Source organism: Topomyia yanbarensis, chromosome 3 (genome assembly GCF_030247195.1).
Source record: "Topomyia yanbarensis strain Yona2022 chromosome 3, ASM3024719v1, whole genome shotgun sequence".
NCBI classification, from domain to species: Eukaryota; Metazoa; Arthropoda; class Insecta; order Diptera; family Culicidae; genus Topomyia; species Topomyia yanbarensis.
This window is the reverse complement of record NC_080672.1, coordinates 340,515-363,056: the sequence shown is the minus strand read 5'-3', so window position 1 is coordinate 363,056 and position 22,542 is coordinate 340,515. Positions and strand designations below refer to the sequence as shown.

Genomic DNA, 22,542 nt, shown 5'->3' with positions numbered 1-22,542 from the left:
GCACAAAAAAGCTGCTTCAAAAAAAGGTTTTTTTGAGATCCGAACATATCTTTTTCTAAAGAAATAGAAAACGAACAAATATCTGCACTATTTTCAGACTCCGGGGTAACGGACATATCATGGGGGTAAGACGGACATGACACGATTATCACAGAACAAAATATTACAAGTTACTATTCTATTTGATGTTTTTGAATAGATTGTGGTTCTCCTTAATATATATGTTCAAACCGAGGCGAAAATTTACGTTTTGGAGTCCACTTTAGAGTAGAACCATATGATGTATTTTCTGATATCGTTTTTGCCGTTGTCTCAAAGAGAACTGAACAATCTCTTCCAGTGATCACTTAATATTCAAAATCGGAAAGTTATATATTAAGGTTGCACAGAGAATGCGCGAAATTCGCAGACGAAAAAAGCAGTTTTTTTTCCACACCGTATGTCAGATCTTTATAAAAATCAATCAGCAGTACTGTAACAACATTCTACATACGCTGATTGATTTTTATGAAGATCTGACATATGGTGCGGAAAAAAACTGCTTTTTTCGTTTGCGAATTTTGCGCATTCTCTGTGCAACCTTAAATGTACTATTAATAACTTCAGTTCCTCGATTGCGCACAACCAAAGTATGAAGCCTGTACGCAGTCGTCACCTTTTCCAGGTTTTAGGAATTCCGTATCTAGCCTCGGTTGTATTCACGTACATCCTGCAGTCTACTGCATGTCAAACTTCAGCAAGTTAGACGGTTCGAAACGTTTGAGGGATTAGATTTTCGTTCTTATACGTAAGATATTCATATAAGGATGTATCAATCGAATTAATCCGTCCGTCTTGCCCCACAGTAAACATAACGTCAATTCAATCGATCGAGAGAGCTTTGACTTTCTCCTCAAAGTTGACCTGATTAATGTTGTTAAAGGAATCGAGTTCATCGATGGATACGACAAATAAGTACCACTGATCTTTATGGAGAAGTCCTCTGAAGTTACACAGCAGTACACAAGCGCGAGGGAATCACCGTAGGCCAGCGATTGCTCGCCGCAGTTAAAAGTGTGATTTTGGGAAGAACTAAAAAAATGGGGAAAAGAAAAGGACTAAAAATATGTTACCAATGACTACTAGTTGTGAGAAATGATAAGCACTGTCCGCAATGTTGAACGCTTTGCAGGTGTTTTATCCGACGTATATGGCATCTACGCCGTCAGTATAAAATCTCATAACTGTTAGTCGACTAATTAGGATGCCGTTCGTTTTTCGACGCTGGCTACCGTAATTCGTTTTATTGTTTGCACTTCCGACACCATCGAAATACCACTCGATGAGTATGAGGAAATCTCCGGACATGGTGCTGCAGTAAATAGAAGCCTATTCATCATAGTTCATAGTTTGGACGGGACTTGGTAGTAAAACAATAGGTCTAGGACGGAATAAGAATCTGCTGCTTCGTTGGACGCCTCGCAGGGAGGTTCCTGCATGCCTTCCTTTAATTGAACCGATGCTCAGTACTTCCAATCTCTTACCAATATTTGTAACAGCTATGGATAGATCCAGAATCTACAAACCGTTTCCTTGCCATACAGGTGGACTCTAGTGGCAATGCACTAACGCGACGTCCCGAGTGCACAATCGTTATTCGTACGAATGGGTTTCCCGTTGTGAAGCCAATCGATAGAGATAGGAAGATAACCGAAAGTGACGGTGCTCTGAATTGTGGCGAAATTTTCTGTGAAGGATGATTCATCGAAAGGAGGAGATCCTCGGAAGGACTGGAAAATTGTGTCCGAGTCATTACAAATAAATCTTGCAGACAGAGTTCATACTGACAAACTACGAAACACTAGATGATTTTGAGTACCGTTGACGAATAGTTCAGTTCAGCCGATTGTTTGCGCAACCCTTGTGCATCCTTAGCAAAACAAGAGTAAACACCTGAATGTTCAGCCTTCACTGACAGGTTTGTTGTTAAACAACCAGCTGATCTCAAGCGGTAGATCCCCCTTGGACGCAGGACAGGTAGCTTGGACGCTTTCTTCGGAATCGGCTTTTTCTTCAAAGTGTAAAGCTTTTCTGATGCTGGTAATTTGGTAAGCGAGCTAAGAAAGAGAGTCGATTGAGGTTCTATTTTTTAGTATATGACAGTCAAACTATTATTGGAACGAAGAGAACAGAAAAGTAGTTTACGTCGACACCAAAGCATTTCTTTGCTACAACTATTATGATACAGTGAAAATTATTAACTGATAAGGATGCATTTGAAAAATCACATGACATTTCCTTTTACCTACAGAGACTAGAGAAAGTTTGATGCCTGAGCGACCATGTCTCATATACCAATCGACTCAGCTCGACGATTCAGGACAATGCATCTGTTGCAAATACTCATTCGTGTTTCTCAGCAATGGCTGTACCGATGTTATCCAAACCGATTTGAAATTAAAGGACTAACACTCAGACAGAATGCTACTAAAGTTAATTTTTAAATTTTGTTCTACCTTTGGCGAAATTTATTATAATTAAATATAAACTGTTCTGAGGCTATGTCTAAGAACTAAAGAAAACCATTTAAACAGCCTTGGTTTATTTAAAAAAAGAGAAGTCCCACCAAGGGACTGATAAACGGGTCTTCACTGTAATTCGATTGTCCGTCTAGTTTAAATGCCATTTTCTTTCGCTTTGCCATTGTTTTGCCTTTCTCATATAAAGAAAGGCTATGCAATCACTGTAAAAATCGACTCTTTAACGGAGGCCCGGAGGGCCGAGTGTCATACACCATTCGATTCAGTTCGTCGAGATCGGCAAATGTCTGTGTGTGTATGTATGTGTGTGTGTATGTGTGTGTGTCATTTAAACTCACACAATTTTCTCAGAGATGGCTGAACCGATATTCGCAAACTTAGTTTCATATGAAAGGTATAACGCTCTCATAAGCTGCTATTGAATTTTTAGTTGATCCGACTTCCGGTTCCGGAGTTACGGGTTGAAGAGTGCGGTCACACAGCAAATTCGCATATAAACTGGTACCACCATGATGTTCAAATGATGTAAAACATATTAAAATTAATGTAACATTACTCTAGTTTGCGGGTCTGGATCACTAATGATCAATTAAAGCAGCTTTGACCACATTGGCCATCTATGACGGCTCATGACGCCCCCGGGGAACCCGCCAAGTTCCTAAGCTAATATCACACCCATTCCCCAACGAATTCTCTACCGATTTTTACAAACTTGATTTCAAATGAAAGATACAGTAATACCGTTGACTGCTGCTGAATTTCATTCGGTTCTGACTCTTGCTTCTGGAGTTACAGGGGTGTTAGTAAGGATACACTGGAATTTCCCATATAAATCGGTACAATCGTAATACCTCAGAGGCTAAAAACTATTGAAATGGTCACCAAATTACTTCTAATCGCAGATCTAGATCACTGATTGCCAATCAAACATTCTTTGAATATATTGTCCACTATCGACGATTCCAGAAGTCCGGAATTCCGGGCATATTCCACAAATAAAGTCACATTGGTTCTTCGGTGATGACTGAACCGATTTTCTCAAACCAAGTCTCAAATGGAAGGCAAAATATGCAGCTGAGTATTGCATCAGAGCCCCTCCGCCCCCCCCCCCCGCCTTGCCCTTACATCTTCCTCCTTCATCACTACCGTCCCCTTGGACCACCCTCACGCCCGCATTTCCTTCATCCACCCCGTATACCAAAATAAGATGAAGGATTTCTGACGCATCCTCCACTCCCATTCTACTAACCCCCCATTCCCTCCACTTTTAAACCCATTCCACCAACATTTCAAAATATAATCACATGAAGATAACTTTGATCTCATGCTGATTAAGCTAATTAAATATTATTATTTTGCCTTTCTCATATAGAAAGGTTACTCAATTGCTCCAAAAACCGACTTTCTAACCGAGGCCCGGAGGGCCGAGTCTCATATAACATTCGACTCAGTTCGCCGAGATCGCAAAATATCTGTGTGTATGTATGTGTGTATGTGTGTATGTATGTATGTATGTATGTATGTATGTATGTATGTATGTATGTATGTATGTATGTATGTGTGTATGTGTGTGTGTATGTGACCAAAAATGTCACTCATTTTTCTCAGAGATGGCTGAACAGATTTTTACAAACTTAGTCCCAAATGAAAGGTGCAACGTTCCCATAGGCTGCTATTGAATTTCTAATGGATCCGACTTCCGGTTCCGGAATTACAGGGTGATGAGTACGATCACGCAGAAAATGTCGATTTTAAGAAATTCTGCAATGAATGTATAATGGTGAAAATTTTTCCAAAATGTGACCACAACTGCTTCGATTTGTAGTACTAGGTCATTAACAGCCATTCAAAGTCTCTTTGGTCACATTGGCCACCATCATCGGTTCCGGAAGCCCCGGCGGAAGTATCTAAATTCAGAATAACAGTCACATCGGTTTCTCGGAGATGGCTAGACCGATTCGGCTAAACTTGGTCTCAAATGAAAGGTATTGCGTCCCCGTAAATGGCTATTTAATTTCATCCCGATCCGACTTCCGGTTCCGGAGTTACAGGCCTGGGCGTGCGATCACATAGCAAATTGTGATTCAAACCGATACTCCGATGAAAGCAAAAAAGGTAAAAATTTCGCTAAAATGTCTCTCAAACAACTTAAATTTGCTGTTCTCGGTCACCGACGGCCAACCAAACTTTCGTTGACTACATTGACCACCATAGATGGTTCCGGAAGTGCCCGGGAAAAGCGGCCACCTTTCAAAATTTACGAACTCACATCATTTTCCCGGAAATGGCTTAGCCGATTTTCACAAACTTAGTCCCAAATGATAGCTATAATATCCCCACAGATGTCTATAAAATTTCGTACGGATCGCTTATATGGGTCCGGAAATATAGACTAAATCGTCCGGTCACATATGAAATTCCCATATAAGCCGGAACTCAATTTTTTTTTTTCAAAGGGGGGACCCCATGAAATTTCAGAAATCGAATTCGTATTTTTGATGCCAAACATCTTAAAAATGCAAGGGCAAAATTTATCGAGATTTTATGTTATCTCGAAAAAATTTTTTTTATAAAGATCGACTTTTTGGGACTTTGCCGATTTCGCACCTTTTTTTCAGTTCAATATTACCATGGCTGTTTTTTCTTTTTCAAAATTTTAGAACTCGAATAATGATTTATTTTCCTGTATATAGTTGTCATGTGATGTATAATAATGAAATGTAATATATGCATTTAAAAGTTTTTAATGAATATAAACAACGCACACATTCTCGTGATTCATGATTGAGAAAGGCACAATTGCACCGCTAGGTGGATTAAAATAGGTTTTTTTTTATTTTATCGCTACTGATTTGATCGTTCATCTGTGCCCTGCCATTGTCCCGTGTAGTAAGCGTTATCAGAAATATTGCGAAACGCACTTTTTAGAATTGTTTTCGACATTTTTGGTAGCAGCCATAAATTTCACCTTTCTCCAACTTTTAAATCCCTCTTAAATGAAGCAATCAACAGCTCATTAACCACTCCTAATCCTCTAGCACAATCTATGATTAGTCGTCATAAAGACGAAACAAATCTACCAACTGGAAAGGAAATTAAGTGTTGAACATAATGCTCAGTCGACTCCAAGTGGCGTCAAATCATCGAATCTCCACTAATCCTAGTAGGATAAGAACTGCATAAAACCAACTCCCCTATAGCCATCGCTCGAAAGAAGCAGAAAAAATGTCTCAGCTGCTCACGTCTATCTCTTACATGTTTTTTTTCGGGGCCACAAACACACTTTTCAGCGTCACACCCGGACGCCGAAAACCTAAGACGCGTGCTGGCAATTAATCAAACGCGTTCAAATTCTTCGTCATCTTAAATGTCGCCCGCGCTGCTCGGCCAATCGAGCGAAGGAAGAAGTAGAAGCCGCAGTAAAAACTCTGATTGTGCACTCAGTTTGTTGAAGCTAATAGAGAGACCGAAAACAAATAGTCACTTTGAGCGATTTCCCCCATTCCACCAACAATCACCCGGGGTTCCTAAAAAGTTTAAAACGATTGACACCCGAAACGATGATCGATTTGGAGCAGTGGTTTGTCGCACAAAGTCAGACAAGTCGAATGGATCTAAATTGATGGCTGACGATAGGTAAAGTGACAAAGTGAAGAATACAATCCACTGCCAGTTCCACGTCTAACTGTCGAAAACCTACGTTCGTTAATTTGTCACCCGTGTAAACAGTGGGAAGAGAATCTTTGAGGCCGTTGCTGCCGTTATGGAATTAATGTCGGTCACCTGTCACCGTATCAAGAGCAGTTGAAATATATGAAAGGATTATTTGAGCTCGGGGCTTGAGTAGTTCCGGACTAATCTTAGATGTCAAAAATTAGCGATTAGGATAAGCTAAAGTAATCCACTTAATTTTTATCTGAAGGATTGTAAAATAAAATATTGTTTCTGTGTTAATGTACCTAGCTGAATACGTTGAGGAATTGCGTTTTTTTTTCGATTTATCTGATGGTAGATGCAATTACTTGCAGTTCGTGCCAGATTGTTTCATAAAAATCTACTCACCGTGACATGAACGCCCATCCTGCGAATCCAGAATAAATCCATTGTAGCACGAACACTGCACCTCTGGGTGTACCTCATTCCCACGATGAACCATTTGACATTCGTGTTCACATCCACCACGACCTGCTCCACAGTCGGGCATGCGAATTGCAGCGTCTTCCCTGGGCTGCTCGGTGGTTGTACTAGTGCTGCTTGATTGAACGGTTTCCTCCTGATGATCCAGTTCTTCTTCATTTATTTTCTCACTAGTATCTTCGTTTTCACCCTCCCTAGTGTCTGCTGTCTCATGATTCGTATCCTCATCAACTCCTGTAACCACCCGGTTTTCCACTTCCGCCTCAACTTCTCCACTACGCTCGGAATGAGACACATTTTCCGTGGCACTTTGTTCACTCACTGACGGTTCAGTGGTCGTCATCGTCGTCGTCGTCGTTGCTGTTGTTGTTGGCATTGATTCAGGCAACAACTGATTGGTCTTATCCTCCTCGGGCTCCGGCTGTTCCTCTCCTTCTCCCTCATCTTCCTCGTCGTAGTCTGTAAAATATACAATTCAAACGCATCAGTTAGTATGTCTAGTTGAATCGTTTTGCATAATTTCATCCAATCTTAAACATCTGAAACAAGATTCCCGATAGCTGAGTCGAAAGTATCTTACCAACAGCGAAAAATTTCAGCAGCATTCCCCAAATCGCTTAATCACTGTTCAACGCCCATCAACACATCAAACCCGTGCGTCGGCTGTCCAGGTTCCGCTCGAAACATTACGTGCTCGTGTGAAAAGAAAATGCTTGTCATCAATGAAAGCGCGTCAGATATTTCGCGTGAGTTAACAATATAATAATTTAAGGTGTTTTTGAAGTGGATAATCGAAAAAACATGATACAAAAAGAGAAGGAAAAGGAATCCAAAAAATGTTCCGAAGCCCAAACGTGATCGTCACACAGCTAAGCAATCACGCTAGCCGGGATGCACAACTTCCATTCCTCACTCTGGCGACCACGATGGGACTGAGGAAGTCAAGTACAAAACCAGACGCAACTGCTGAAAAACATGTTTTTCAATATTTCCATTCGCGGTTTCATCATTTTTCGCATCATTTGCCACTTCCCCATTTTCTTACCTGAATGAAGTCAATGGATTGCAATTATTATGGTGTGCTATTAGTTTTTTAATAATCTGCAGTATTCATACCCTTCAAATTAAAGTTGAACTGCTGAATTTGTAGGTGTGTACATAGTTTTATTTAACCTCGAATATAGTAATCAATCGTACCCCCAAATTTTAAAAGCATCGTAAAATAGCACGTATGCCTTATTGGATTTAGCTTCAGAGGTTAGGGAATGGATGTGGTTTGTTATTTCATTTGGGTGATGTCCCAGCTGATGTAATGATTTAAGTTTTAAGTGGCTCGTGAAAAGCGGTTTATGCACTTCTGACCAGGCTTCATTTTACTCATCTTTGCAACGAAGAGATAGAGAAATATTTTACCCGCATATAACATGAGTTTTATTTTGGTGCGCATTTTTTGCCCAGTAACTAGGAGATCAGAGAGAAACCACATGCTCTCATTACTGAATCCTCTTGCTTGTGACAGAGCAAACCTTTATTAGATGCTCTGCTTTTACCTCATCATAGTCTGGTGGAGCAACGGAGATAAATTGCTCAGTTGGCAGATGAGAATAAAATAGTTTTCTCTTTACCCCCAAGGGAACCAAATTTAGTTCGCTTCACATCAGTGTTCGAATATTTAACTCGGCTTTCATAATAAGTATCCATCTTTTACTTTCTGGGAATAGTAAAGATGTTTGAATTGGCAGCTTCCAGTTCAAAATTGCTGAAAAACATTAAGGGGCTACACCACTGTAGAGCTCGAACAAATGGGCATATTTCGGAATTTTTTCTTGGCACAATGAAGGGATGAGTTGAAATGTTGTTAAAAGGAATTTATAACATATTTATTGGATCAGAAAATATTTGTTTATGGTAATTTTATCACAAGGTAGCAACTGTGCAGCATTTCCCCCCATGCGAGTTTTTTAGGTTGAGGTCCACAGCCTGAAAACTATCTCCCGTAATTTTAAACCTAGAGCAAAAAAAATAATTTTTCTGATTGCTTATGACAGCGACAAGCAACTTACGTATGATTTTTTCTCGATTTTTTGGCTTTTTCGCGAAAAGGTGTACTGTTAAGTGAAAAAATGCCGAAAATCCCATTAAAATCGAAACAAATTGTTAATTTAACAAAAATTAAGCAATAAGAAATAAAAATCCCTACATACGTTGCTGGAGAAATCAATTTCGAATATGCTGTGTAAATTTCAAAACAATCAAAAACCATTTGTTCGACTTGTATTTCCGGCCAACTCAAAAAAGTGGGTTCGAGGTTTACACAGAAGGCGTTGCGGAAGAATTGATAATTTGAACATTTATATATCGTATTCGTCTTCCATTTATTGGGATATAATTTTTAACATCCTAAAACACATTTTAGACTAATAAGTATAAATTCGACTTTTTAAAAATTCTACTGTGGTGTAACCACTTAAATGCCTATTAGACTGATAGGATGTTGAGACTATTTTCATCCTAGTTATATTATACCCCTACTCATTTGAAGCCTTTGATTAAGCAGCGTCTGCCATGTTGCTTCATCTCATTGCCGTAAATAGCAGGGTGAAAATTAGGGCACTCGAATTAAGTTTTCGTTGCGTATTTTACCATTTCCGCCTTAATCCAATCTTTGCCATAATAAAATCAACGTTGTCTTCAAATCATTCTCAAGGACATGTTTAATAAAAAGTGTCCTAATATTAGTGTAATGCTCAAATATCTATTAATTTGCTCCACCAAACGTGCATTCATTATACGCTTAGTTTGAATTATTGAGTATTGGAAAATTTTACTTGGGTTTTAAGCAGCAAGCCATTCGGTAGTCAATTTAGTAAACCAATTCTCGTACCAAACTCTCCGCAATATTCCCTTTTTATCCAAGCGTCAAAAATACTCAGCGAATTTTCAGATGAGGATTGTTGACTTGTTCAGTAATTTGATCATTAAATTTGATAGTGGAAATTAATTTACCAGCTTTTGAAGGTTGTACAGAAAATTAAAATTCGAACGAAAGTAATCTTACATTTCCTGAATTTGATTACACTATCAGGCTTCTAATTATTATACTTGCGAGCCAAATCCTTTATCCAAAATCGTCATGTGTAAAATTGTCCTAGTCAAGGAATAAATACACCTCAAACATAATGGCAAACACAAAAATCTCACTATTACTGCTTTCACCGGGTTCAGTTGAAAATTCATGGTTTTACGAAAGACTAAGAAGTATTCGCAATGTGCAAACACGTCGTGTTAAGGGGTTATATATGTTGAGATCGGCCAGAAAATCGATTTTTTTTTATTCTTCTATCGTAAAGCTTAGGTTCTTAAGAATGTTACCTCAAATTTTTATAGAGATCGGAGCAGTGGACGCAAAGTTATAGCGTTTTCATTTTGCTCCCTTATGGAGGTGTTGCTTATACTTGAAACTTTAAACGCGATTATCTCGAAATCATGTTTCCCAAAGGCGTCTCTGCGGTGACCACGATTGCCGGAAAAATTTTCAACCGATCTCAAAACCTTTTTCTTTGACTTGTTCGTAATTAGCTGCCGTGTCCTAGAATGATTCCATTTTTTCGTAAGAATTTTCATATTATTGTTATAAATTTTATAATAATTTTTTTCAGGTGAAAATAGTGATTTTTTTTGGAAAAATCGTCCCGTTTCCAAAAAGAATTTTTTTTAATCGATCATTCAAGGACACCACAGGTACATATACTAATGATTTTTTTAGTTTGATGGTTTCTGTTGAGCTGTTGGACTTGAATCGTAGTCACGGCAAACCTCTTTAAAAAACGCGTTTTGCGGAAATTGCTATGCTTCGACAATTATTATTTTTTTTTTATTTTCTCAAGTAGATTTTGCAAATTGGACATTGTGCTACGCTAAACGTATAACAAGTATTACATAAAAATGTGGCTACACACCTTTACAAAAATTCAAACTTTTCCCTTTTTCCCGCATCTCAACATATAAAACCCCTTAATGTTTTTCTCCGAAAATGGCGATTTAACAGATGGTTTGTTGTACGTGTTTTGTATGTTTTTGACGAGATTCGATGATGTTTAACTTTTTGCCTGAATGGTGGATAATTTACCGAAAAAAGCAAAAGTAATAATAAATTCAATTAAAAATATTCCAGGTTTTAGCAGCAAATTATTCGTAAATCTACCGAAGTCGCTGAAAAATGAATACGCTTTCGTAATTTTTAAAATCAATTGCTGATCTCCGTTAAATATTACTGTGCAAATCGTCAAATGAAATTACTGAACAACTTTGGGTTGGCTTAGTGTGTACATATAAATGACTGGTTTGAATATACAAAGCCTAAATGAAGCACTCATTTGATATAAAATATCGCCATTCTGTTGTTTTCGAAACCATCTTATTTTATTGGCATTTTTTCAAACATGCTCTTTCTGTAACTGAGCATCTGATGAGGAACACTCCCTCTTGAATTGGGCGAGAATTAATACTTTCGCATCCCTCCTGCGTGGTAGAGAGATATGCGTGAACACAAAAAAATCTCTTGATTCTCGAGAGCATGCTCTCTCGCTTTCGGTGGGAGCTAGTAAACAGCCCTACTGCGTTTAACTGCTTGCAAAAGAGAAAATGAGCTACAATCGAGAGCAGTAAGGAAGCCTGCTTCTGGCGACGGTTATCGCGACATCGAACATGTTATCTGGTCATGCATCGAGTATTGTGAAAACAGATCTCAGCTAAAGGATTAAATTTTAATTTTTGGATTACATTCCCTAATTCGGTCAAAGATTTTCATCATTTGTAAGTGATGCAATAGTATCATCGATATAGATAGATGCTTGCTTTGGTGTTAAACCAGCAATTGCAATCGTTATTATCCGTTCAAAACTATTTAAAAGCCATCTCTTAAATTTAAATGTTCGGATTGTATAGAAAATAAATTTATTTGATTGAATTTTTTCCGAAGGAATTTGATAAAATCCTGACTTTAAAGTTGGGAAGTATTTTGCTCTACCAAGTTGTTCCAAAATAGTGTTAATTCTAAGCGGGGAGAGTTGTCCGGTAAAATTCTTTAATTGAGCTGTTGAGAATCCACAACTAATCTCAATTTTCTTGTATTATTGTTATCATTATTATTTCAATATTAATGTTTACAATTAAGCATCATGGCTATGGTAACAGATAATCATGCGCTATCAGTTATTAATTTCTGTTTCTGTGGCGCGACAGAGTATTTTGAGTTTTTCCAGCAGGAAAGAAGCTGAATTGAATAGTTAAATACTCTAATAATCATATGTTTGATAATTTAGAAAACACAAGTCAACCTCAGAATCGGAAAAAAAAAACTTTTGCTCCCAATAAAGCTGTTTGTAATGGTAGATTTGGATCGGAATCGTTCATAACAATAGAGACATCTATTGACATGTTAAAATCTTTATGGCTGCAAACTACACTTTAGTACAAGATTAGTGCCTGGTTTTTGCAGTCACAAGATAGTACAACTCGTCCATTCGGGAATTTGACGCTTGTCACAAAGTGTTTTGCTAAATCTTATTAACCAAACAGAATTTCGAAATTCCAAAAACGCCGCCTTGTAATAATTTCAAAATCCAGACACATTATATATTTAGCTGTTTGTCATAAAAGAGCACGATAGTGACCAGCTGGTTTTCTTCCTATTAATTTGAATATGATTTAAAATTTTCGTTGTTTCTTGTTTATAGCGTTGTTTATGACAAAATTTAGGCCTTTTCGTAGTAAATTAATTTTCTGTCGTCAATTCTTCCTCATATTCCAATAAAATAAATTATCTGAATAAATATTACGGTGTTACAGTGATTTTGTTCTTTTTAAGTTACCGAGTATGAATTATAAATCTCATAAAATGCAACACAAAACAATGTTTGAAAAATTTTGTGCAACCTCAAAATCATGATTTGCAGCAAAAAAGTTATTTTTGGGATCAAAAAATTAGTTATGTTGTCATTTTTTAAGCGAATTTCGGCCCTCTTGTTAGAAATACTATGATATTCTGAAATAATAATGTGAAAATAGCCCATATTTAGCATACTTTTTTTGCTTAATCTTTTTATAATCAAACGTTGATGTTCTAATTAATATTGAAAAGAACATTCCGCATCCAACGACCATTGAATCGTCAGTTAAAAATACTAGAGTAATTCAATTGTTGTGGATTTTTTTAATGAATTCTAATGTGGCCTTGTCTCATCTCATGTACAACTGTAATTTCCATATTTTTTCAACATTCTACCACACATTACTTGGAATGTATATGAAAACGAATAATCCATACCGAACGAAACGAAACTTTAACTAATCGTGTCCTCCAAGAGAGTAAACGCCCAATACTTCGATTATTATTGTACATCCAAATATTCTATATTCTACGACAACAGTTCGTACAACCCTATTGAGTTGTTTTTTTGTAATTTTTTAATACTGCACGTATCGAGACGAGGCCTTCGTCAATGAGAGAAAGATAAATGCTGTCAAAACATCCAAAATTCGACAACAGAATATAGTGTACATATTTTAAGCGAAACAAATTTTAATAGTAAACGGATAAAATTTGTCCTGCTATATTTACATTCTGAGACACCATGAACTGGAAGAGTTCTTTTTGCAGGGCTTTCAGCGAAGAAAACGGATCGATAGCTGTCTGAAATAGATATTCAAACCATCATCAACATCTTCACATCTTTTACACCGCCACATTCCAATCACGATAAAATGACCAGCAAAAAACAAAAGCATTCCATTATCACAGGCTCATTAGGCATCACTTTTCCCATCACTTCCCAGCTTACGTCGCATCTTACGAAATTAGATTCTTATCCGTACTCTCCCGACACACTCATCCTACTTCACCCTACTACCTCCGTCAATTCTCGCGATGAGTCAAGTAAGTTTTTTGATGGTCCACCACCATACCATCTCAACATTAAATTGTATGTAAAACGAGACACAGATGTGTCAAAATTGGTGCTGGCTATTGACTAATAATGATGATACCTCATTAGCAACACAAATGATGGCCGAGGAAATTGAAACTTGGCTGCACGATGATGATGACGTAGCAGGAGTAGCTTGAATTTCTTCCCGCGCTGAATGAAGTTGTTTGAATGGGGAGCTGTTTGTATAATGTTCAAAACAGTAGGCGCTGTTCTATTCTTTGCCATTTTGGGGCTTGAAAGATCCAAAACCAGGACAATAATGATGGCCTACTGATGTTTGAACTAAACGATTTTTTTGTGTTTTAGTGGAGGAGAGATCTCGTAATTTGTTTGATAAACGCCACTTGTCTTTATTTAGATTGATTATGTCGCATTTTCAGCAAGCTTAATTTTTAATTTAAAATCACTACTTTATTGATGGAAATTGGTTGTACGACTACTCGTTCCAATAAATGTGAATGGTGTATGTGTAATAAAAACCAGTAACTTGAACGACATCCATTTGATCGAAATTGTGTGAGGTGAAAATTTCTTCTTTCGCTTTATAAGTGCTTCCTTTGAGAAAGCATGCTGTGCCTTAAACGACCCACCAGTGCTGCCGCATTGACCATCATCGCCGCGGCTAAGCCACGAGTACACGCACAAATAGTGTATCTATCAAAATTAATCTCAGATCAATTCCATTCTTCTTTGGAGCAAGAAGCATGGTAGTAATTCGCTTTGCTTTATTCCACGGCAAGCAACGTGAAACAGGGAAGCGACATTTTTCGGCACCGAGCGAGGAAGGCAAAATGCTGTTTATTATTGATTTGATTACTTTCCGTTACCGTCAGAGCGTTCCAGCCTCGTTGTGGAATCGACATTTCGAGGCTGATGATGTTTTTGGATTCACCAAAGTTGTACCTATTTCTGTTGGAGATATTTTCTGGCACACCCTGCTCCCCCATAAAGCCCAGCAAGGGAATCGCGAAGATGAACGCGTAAAGATGAAAGCAACGCAACAAAACGTGAAGATTCGAAACTCCGATCTATTTTTAAATTGCAGTCTCTTTACGCGAGATAATCTGGGGATACCCGGGGGAGAGTGTGTGTCACTGGTCAAAACAAACGAAATTGATCGAGCTGTGGCATTTAGGATGAAATGGATACCGATCCGGCGAGCTGCCAATACATACTGGCTGGTCGGCGCGGCCTGTCAAAGAGGCAGCCAAAGCGTGCGCGCGGCTGTATAGATCGTGAACCGATGCCGGTGGAAGATTAGTGTCTCTTAATCCAATTTATTGTACCTGCGGAATGTTGAACTTTTGACAATAGTGAACTCTTGCGGCAATTTCTGACCATCCATCCATTTGGGGCGATTAGGCATTGACGTGTGTATTGAAATTTGCCAGCACTATTTCTAACGTATGGGAGGATCTGAGAGATGGAAACCGTTTTGATGATAAATGTTTCGTTGTGTGTCACTGGACTTAAGGTATAGGTTAATCAAGTTGTAAAAAGTATAACTCAATTAATTTGGGAGTGAAATTTCCTAGCGAAGTTGGACCGGTTTGTAGACTTCGACAATAAAATTATCTTTCAAATCTAGTTAGCTGCGAAATGACATGTAAGTGGATTTCTTTCGGCAGCTAGATTCTTTTAAGGCCCGCTTGTTGCTAGGCACCGACGCGCTTGTTTACATTGAGAAAAAATGTAATTTGAAGTGAAAATTCAAACGCACAAATGAGAGTTTCCGGACACTTTCCTTCGGTTAGAGGTGAGCCGGTAGTCTTTTTGATGTCTGAATACGGCACTGTATATTACAAACCTCTCTAATTGCAATACAATAGTAAAATATTCCAATTTCTAATTTTTCAAGCATTTCAGAAAATTTGAATAGAATCCAAATTTAAATTTGACTTGATAGCGTTATCAAACGCAGCTCTCTATCCCTACATTCCACTATATTTGTAGCTAAACAAACTGAAAAAACTCCCTTACTTTCTCATCCACTTACCATACACACCTGGTGAAAAGGAATGAAATGAGCAACACATGTTTTCACACAAAATCATCCGCTTTGCTTACTTCCCAACATTTAAGTTCACCACTTGCACCAGACCAAATTGGCTGCACAGAATCTCAACATGTATGTAAATTCGACCAACAAGATTAATTCCATGTTTTCCTTCAGAATCTGTCTAACATTCTGGAAAACCTGCATCGATCAGCAGTGAAAAGCAGCAGTAAGTGCCGCATAAGCTCCTGTACACCCATAGGAAGCAAAACCAAACTACACGAGCTCGCTTCGAGGCTAGTCTGTGAGTGAGACCTTTCAGTAACCGCTCAGATGCAAAAGGGTTTGCTTCTTTTTCTTTTCGGCAGTCATTCTAAAGCACATGGGAAACATTCGTTCCCCAATGGTCAATGAATGGTCGGACCGTTTCAAACAGATGTTAATCAGAATTCAAATTCGCAATAGAATCATAATTTAGCCAAGTTACTCACCTTCTTCTTCCTCCTCCCCCTCATCATCCTCCTCCTCCTCCCCTTCCGGCCGCGTGGAAACACAGTTGGGCTTCGTTCCGATCCATTGCTGGTCACTGCAGAACAATCGATCCGTTTCTGGTGGCTGTAGTTCATAGTAGTCATCACACTCGTAGAAAGCGACCAGGAAAATGTGGTCGTCTTTCTTTCGCCTGGAAGCAGGAAGAAAAAGGTACGAAAACACATTCCAGACACATGCACGCATAAAACCTATGTATCACTTCAGTGAGAGTATGGTAGCTTACCTGTTGTACTTGACAACGTAGCCATTGTCTATCTCGGGCGCATGAATCAAGCCCTGGGCCATACAGGACAAATCAAGCTGCGAGGCCATGTCACTGCTAACGGCGGTCTCCTCTTGGATGTTTTGACCTCGGGAACCTTTGCGTTTCTTTGGCTGCTGCTGCTGCTGGGAACTGCCGCCACTACCGTCGTCGGGTGATTCTGTGGGATAAATCAAGCACAGTTTGTCGTTTTAGTTTCACGGATTTACGCGAAAGAGAGTACATGTAGGCGAAATTGTTTCCGCACTAAATTTATGAACGTTACGAGTTTGACATTTCTCTGTATAATGCAGGACAACGATAATGACATACTTGGATCAAACTAAAAAGTTGTATCATTTCATTCACTCAAACAATTTTGCAGCGAATAATTGGACTATCAACTCATGGGTTGCTTTTCGCTGATGTTTCAAACACTCTGCTACTGAACGAAATGCGTATGCAATTTTCCGCCAAGCCCAACTCACACATCAAAAGCGAGATTTATATCAAACGTTACGCATGCAAAATCGTGCTAATCTCATTTATTCTCGTACTTAATCACCAGGGAATTCCATCACATTTGCTCGTTGTTAATTGGATTTCCTTTGCATCGAAATGCGATTCATTCCCGAGCAAAAGCTCAGCACATCCCGAATCGATCATACGATGGATCCGCAACAGATTGGAGGGGGGCCGAACCGAACCGGGACGGACGGAACTGCAGACAAATCGTTTTTCTCGACCAACAGAGCTAGAGAATTGAAGGCTTCATTGCACAATCCCAGTCACATTTCAGGGGGATCTGAAACAGCAGTGGTGCCTGGTAATGGCAATCCGGAAGCTGCCTTTCATCATAACCGAATGCTTCCTATCGCACGCGATGCGATGACAATATATACCACTCTGGAGAAAAAGGGTATCATTTTTGCGCCCACTTCTTTCCGACACGGAGTCCAGAAGCCCGGGGAAAGCGAGCCGCCCGTGTCGAGTTAAACAATGATTACTAGGAAATTGAAGAAACGTGTTTCGTCAGCAACTGCGCTGATGGAAAATCTGAAAGGAGTTGACATCGGCACAATACTTATCCGTAAAATGATATTTTTTGCTTTTATCGAAACTCAAACAGGATAATATACACCCACACTACCTAATGTGTGCCTTTGGCTGTCGAAGGTTTTTCAATGAAGTGGTTATAAATCCTCTCCTATTTAGTTTGCTTCCCACTTCAAGTTGATTAATGGTCCACCTTCTAGAATCAGTCACATTAAAGTGGATTAATATGTCAACGCTTATTTCGCATGAAAGCATTCTTTCAGCAGTTGCATAATTATATATCTCGAGTTGATGAAATCTGTCTTCACAATAGTAGTGCAAATGTAAGGCCTTCTCCCGTTCCTACTAATGACTACGTGGCCTATGTAAAGAAGTAAGTTTTATTTAGAGCGGAAAATAGCAGCCGTTGTCGAAAACCTTGTAATCCCATCTGGTGTTCCCACAACAAGCGGTGTGAGGTTGATGCAGGTTGAAAATTATTGCCTTTTCCCGGAGGTCGCTTTAACAAGCGCTAGCGAAGATGGATTAGCAGGTAGTATTTAGGTGGGATGTCAAAAAAGGATCGTGCATAAATTGCGAAACTTTTTTTTGGCTACCTGACTAATTTTTTATAGCCACTTGCGGTTATGAAGACAAGTTCTGGTGTGATTTGTTATTAGAGAAAGCCAAAACGTACCCCCAGGTATTTTGCAAGTGGTTATGCCTCCTTTGGACTATTTATACATCCTTCGTTCGAACAAATTGTGCTTTCGCATGTAGTTAACCAACAGAAATCTTTTTTGAGACTTGCTAGAAAAAATATCTAAAATAAAACAACGGGACAAGTTCCGAATGCTGATGAGATCAATGCAAGTCGATCTGCCACATAGGACGACTTTTGCTCCAACTCAAACAAATGTTGACAGCAACCTCTCAGATTTTAATGAAACTTTCTGTATATGTGAACTTTGTCACAAAAAGCCACTTCGCATACTTTGTTTTTCCAAAAATGATCTAGACTGTCTTTTGAAAATGGTCAAACTTTTCTTACCAATTTTTTTCAAATGGCTATAGTCTAAAAATGAAAAAATCCTACAGAAAAAAGTTATAGGAGTGAATTTCACAAAATTAGTCAAATTTTTTAATAAAAATATTGAAAAAAATTCTTCATCGACTCCTACACTGAAAAAAAATCGATTTTAAACATTTGAAGTCGATTTACAAAAAAACGCCATCTTTGATTTGGATATTTTGTTCCAAGATAGGTATGTATGTTCCTTACCAACCGTCAAAAATTCACGTTAGGCACTTTCAAGGAAAAAAAGTTATTTGAAAAAAAACTTTCCATGTCCAAACATGATCATCTCAGAATCCAATTTCCCTACTATTAGTTGCCTACATGCAAAAAGTACCAGTGACGAATTTGGTATATATTCATAGCAAACTTGAATCAAGACTGGAAAACTTGAATGAAGACTGGAAGACTAAAAGACACTGGAAGACTGGAAGACACTGGAAGGCACTGGAAGACTGGAAGACACTGGAAGACTGGAAGACACTGGAAGACCGGAAGACATTGGAAGACTGGAAGACACTGGAAGACCGGAAGACACTGGAAGACTGGAAGACACTGGAAGACCGGAAGACACTTGAAGACTGGAAGATACTGGAAGACTGGAAGACACTGGAAGACACTGGAAGACTGGAAGACACTGGAAGACTGGAAGACACTGGAAGGCACTGGAAGACTGGAAGACACTGGAAGACCGGAAGACACTGGAAGACCGGAAGACATTGGAAGACTGGAAGACACTGGAAGACACTGGAAGACACTGGAAGACCGGAAGACACTGGAAGACCGGAAGACACTGGAAGAGTGGAAGACATTGGAAGACTGGAAGACACTGGAAGACTGGAAGACACTGGAAGACTGGAAGACACTGGAAGACTGGAAGACACTGGAAGACACTGGAAGACACTGGAAGACACTGGAAGACACTGGAAGACTGGAAGACACTGGAAGACTGGAAGACACTGGAAGACTGGAAGACACTGGAAGACCGGAAGACACTGGAAGACTAGAAGACACTAGAACACCGGAAGACACTGGAAGACTGGAAGACACTGGAAGACTGGAAGACACCGGAAGACTGGAAGACACTGGAAGACTGGAAGACTAGAAGACACTGGAAGACTGGAAGACACTGGAAGACTGGAAAACACTGGAAGACTGGAAGACACTGGAAGACTGGAAGACATTGGAAGACTGGAAGACTAGAAGACTGAAAGACACTGGAAGACTGGAAGACACTGGAAGACACTGGAAGACTGGAAGACACTGGAAGACACTGGAAGACACTGGAAGACACTGGAAGACTGGAAGACACTGGAAGACACTGGAAGACTGGAAGACACTGGAAGACTGGAAGACACTGGAAGACACTGGAAGACACTGGAAGACACTGGAAGACACTGAAAGACACTGGAAGACACTGGAAGACACTGGAAGACACTGGAAGACACTGGAAGACACTGGAAGACACTGGAAGACACTGGAAGACACTGGAAGACACTGGAAGACACTGGAAGACACTGGAAGACACTGGAAGACACTGGAAGACACTGGAAGACACTGGAAGACTGGAAGACTAGAAGACACTGGAAGACTGGAAGACACTGGAAGACTGGAAGACACTGGAAGACACTGAAAGACACTGGAAGACACTGGAAGACACTGGAAGATTGGAAGGCACTGGAAGACTTGAAGACACTGGAAGACTGGAAGACACTGGATGACACTGGAAGACTGGAAGACACTGGAAGATTGGAAGACACTGAAAGACTGGAAGACACTGAAAGACTAGAAGACACTGGAAGACTGGAAGACACTGGAAGACTGGAAGACACTGGAAGACACTGGAAGACTGGAAGACACTGGAAGATTGGAAGACACTGGAAGACTGGAAGACACTGGAAGACTGGAAGACACTGAAAGACTGGAAGACACTGGAAGACTGGAAGACACTGGAAGACATTGAAAGAATGGAAGACACTGGAAGACTGGAAGACATTGGAAGACTGGAAGACTAGAAGACTGAAAGACACTGGAAGACTGGAAGACACTGGAAGACACTGGAAGACTGGAAGACACTGGAAGACTGGAAGACACTGGAAGACTGGAAGACACTGGAAGACACTGGAAGACACTGGAAGACACTGGAGGACACTGAAAGACACTGGAAGACACTGGAAGACACTGGAAGACACTGGAAGACACTGGAAGACACTGGAAGACACTGGAAGACTGGAAGACTAGAAGACACTGGAAGACTGGAAGACACTGGAAGACTGGAAGACACTGGAAGACACTGAAAGACACTGGAAGACACTGGAAGACTGGAAGACACTGGAAGATTGGAAGACACTGAAAGACTGGAAGACACTGAAAGACTAGAAGACACTGGAAGACTGGAAGACACTGGATGACACTGGAAGACACTGGAAGACTGCAAGACACTGGAAGATTGGAAGACACTGAAAGACTGGAAGACACTGAAAGACTAGAAGACACTGGAAGACTGGAAGACACTGGAAGACTGGAAGACACTGAAAGACTGGAAGACTGGAAGACACTGGAAGACATTGAAAGAATGGAAGACACTGGAAGACTGGAAGACATTGGAAGACTGGAAGACTAGAAGACTGAAAGACACTGGAAGACTGGAAGACACTGGAAGACTAGAAGACACTGGAAGACTGGAAGACACTGGAAGACTGGAAGACACTGGAAGACACTGAAAGACACTGGAAGACACTGGAAGACTGGAAGGCACAGGAAGACTTGATTACACTGGAAGACACTGGATGACACTGGAAGACACTGGAAGACTGGAAGACACTGGAAGATTGGAAGACACTGAAAGACTGGAAGACACTGAAAGACTAGAAGACACTGGAAGACTGGAAGACACTGGATGACACTGGAAGACACTGGAAGACTGCAAGACACTGGAAGATTGGAAGACACTGAAAGACTGGAAGACACTGAAAGACTAGAAGACACTGGAAGACACTGGAAGACTGGAAGACACTGGAAGACTGGAAGACACTGAAAGACTGGAAGACACTGGAAGACTGGAAGACATTGAAAGAATGGAAGACACTGGAAGACTGGAAGACATTGGAAGACTGGAAGACTAGAAGACTGAAAGACACTGGAAGACTGGAAGACACTGGAAGACACTGGAAGACTGGAAGACACTGGAAGACACTGGAAGACTGGAAGACACTGGAAGACTGGAAGACACTGGAAGACACTGGAAGACACTGAAAGACACTGGAAGACACTGGAAGACACTGGAAGACACTGGAAGACACTGGAAGACACTGGAAGACACTGGAAGACTGGAAGACTAGAAGACACTGGAAGACTGGAAGACACTGGAAGACACTGGAAGACACTGAAAGACACTGGAAGACACTGGAAGACACTGGAAGATTGGAAGGCACAGGAAGACTTGAAGACACTGGAAGACACTGGATGACACTGGAAGACACTGGAAGACTGGAAGACACTGGAAGATTGGAAGACACTGAAAGACTGGAAGACACTGAAAGACTAGAAGACACTGGAAGACTGGAAGACACTGGAAGACTGGAAGACACTGGAAGACACTGGAAGACTGGAAGACACTGGAAGACTGGAAGACACTGGAGGATTGGAAGACACTGGAAGACTGGAAGACACTGGAAGACTGGAAGACACTGAAAGACTGGAAGACACTGAAAGACTGGAAGACACTGAAAGACTGGAAGACACTGAAAGACTGGAAGACACTGAAAGACTGGAAGACACTGAAAAACTGGAAGACTCTGAAAGACTGGAAGACACTGAAAGACTGGAAGACATTGAAAGACTGGAAGACACTGAAAGACTGGAAGACACTGAAAGACTGGAAGACACTGAAAGACTGGAAGACACTGAAAGACTGGAAGACACTGAAAGACTAGAAGACACTGGAAGACTGAAAGACACTGGAAGACTGGAAGACTGGAAGACTGGAAGACTGGAAG

The 22,542-nt window shown here is 40.0% G+C and overlaps 1 protein-coding gene across 7 annotated transcripts in view; it reads right to left on the bottom strand.

Annotated features, from left to right (window-relative positions):
* The window catches only part of LOC131692703 (fibrillin-2-like), a 250,397-nt gene that overhangs the window by 145,476 nt on the left and 82,379 nt on the right, over positions 1–22,542 (bottom strand). For 6 of the 7 annotated variants that reach the window (XR_009306042.1, XR_009306041.1, XM_058979903.1 and 3 more), the window contains 3 exons: positions 16,417–16,615; positions 16,133–16,323; positions 6,582–7,115 (listed from right to left, as the gene is read on the bottom strand). Coding sequence is in view for 5 of the 7 variants with exons in the window: in XM_058979903.1 (XP_058835886.1) it covers positions 6,582–7,115; positions 16,133–16,323; positions 16,417–16,615 (924 nt within the window). In the remaining 2 variants the exon portion in view is untranslated. Of the gene's footprint in view, positions 1–6,581; positions 7,116–16,132; positions 16,324–16,416; positions 16,616–16,678; positions 16,756–22,542 lie in introns of those variants that run through there. The other variant, XM_058979905.1, reaches the window with a different exon arrangement.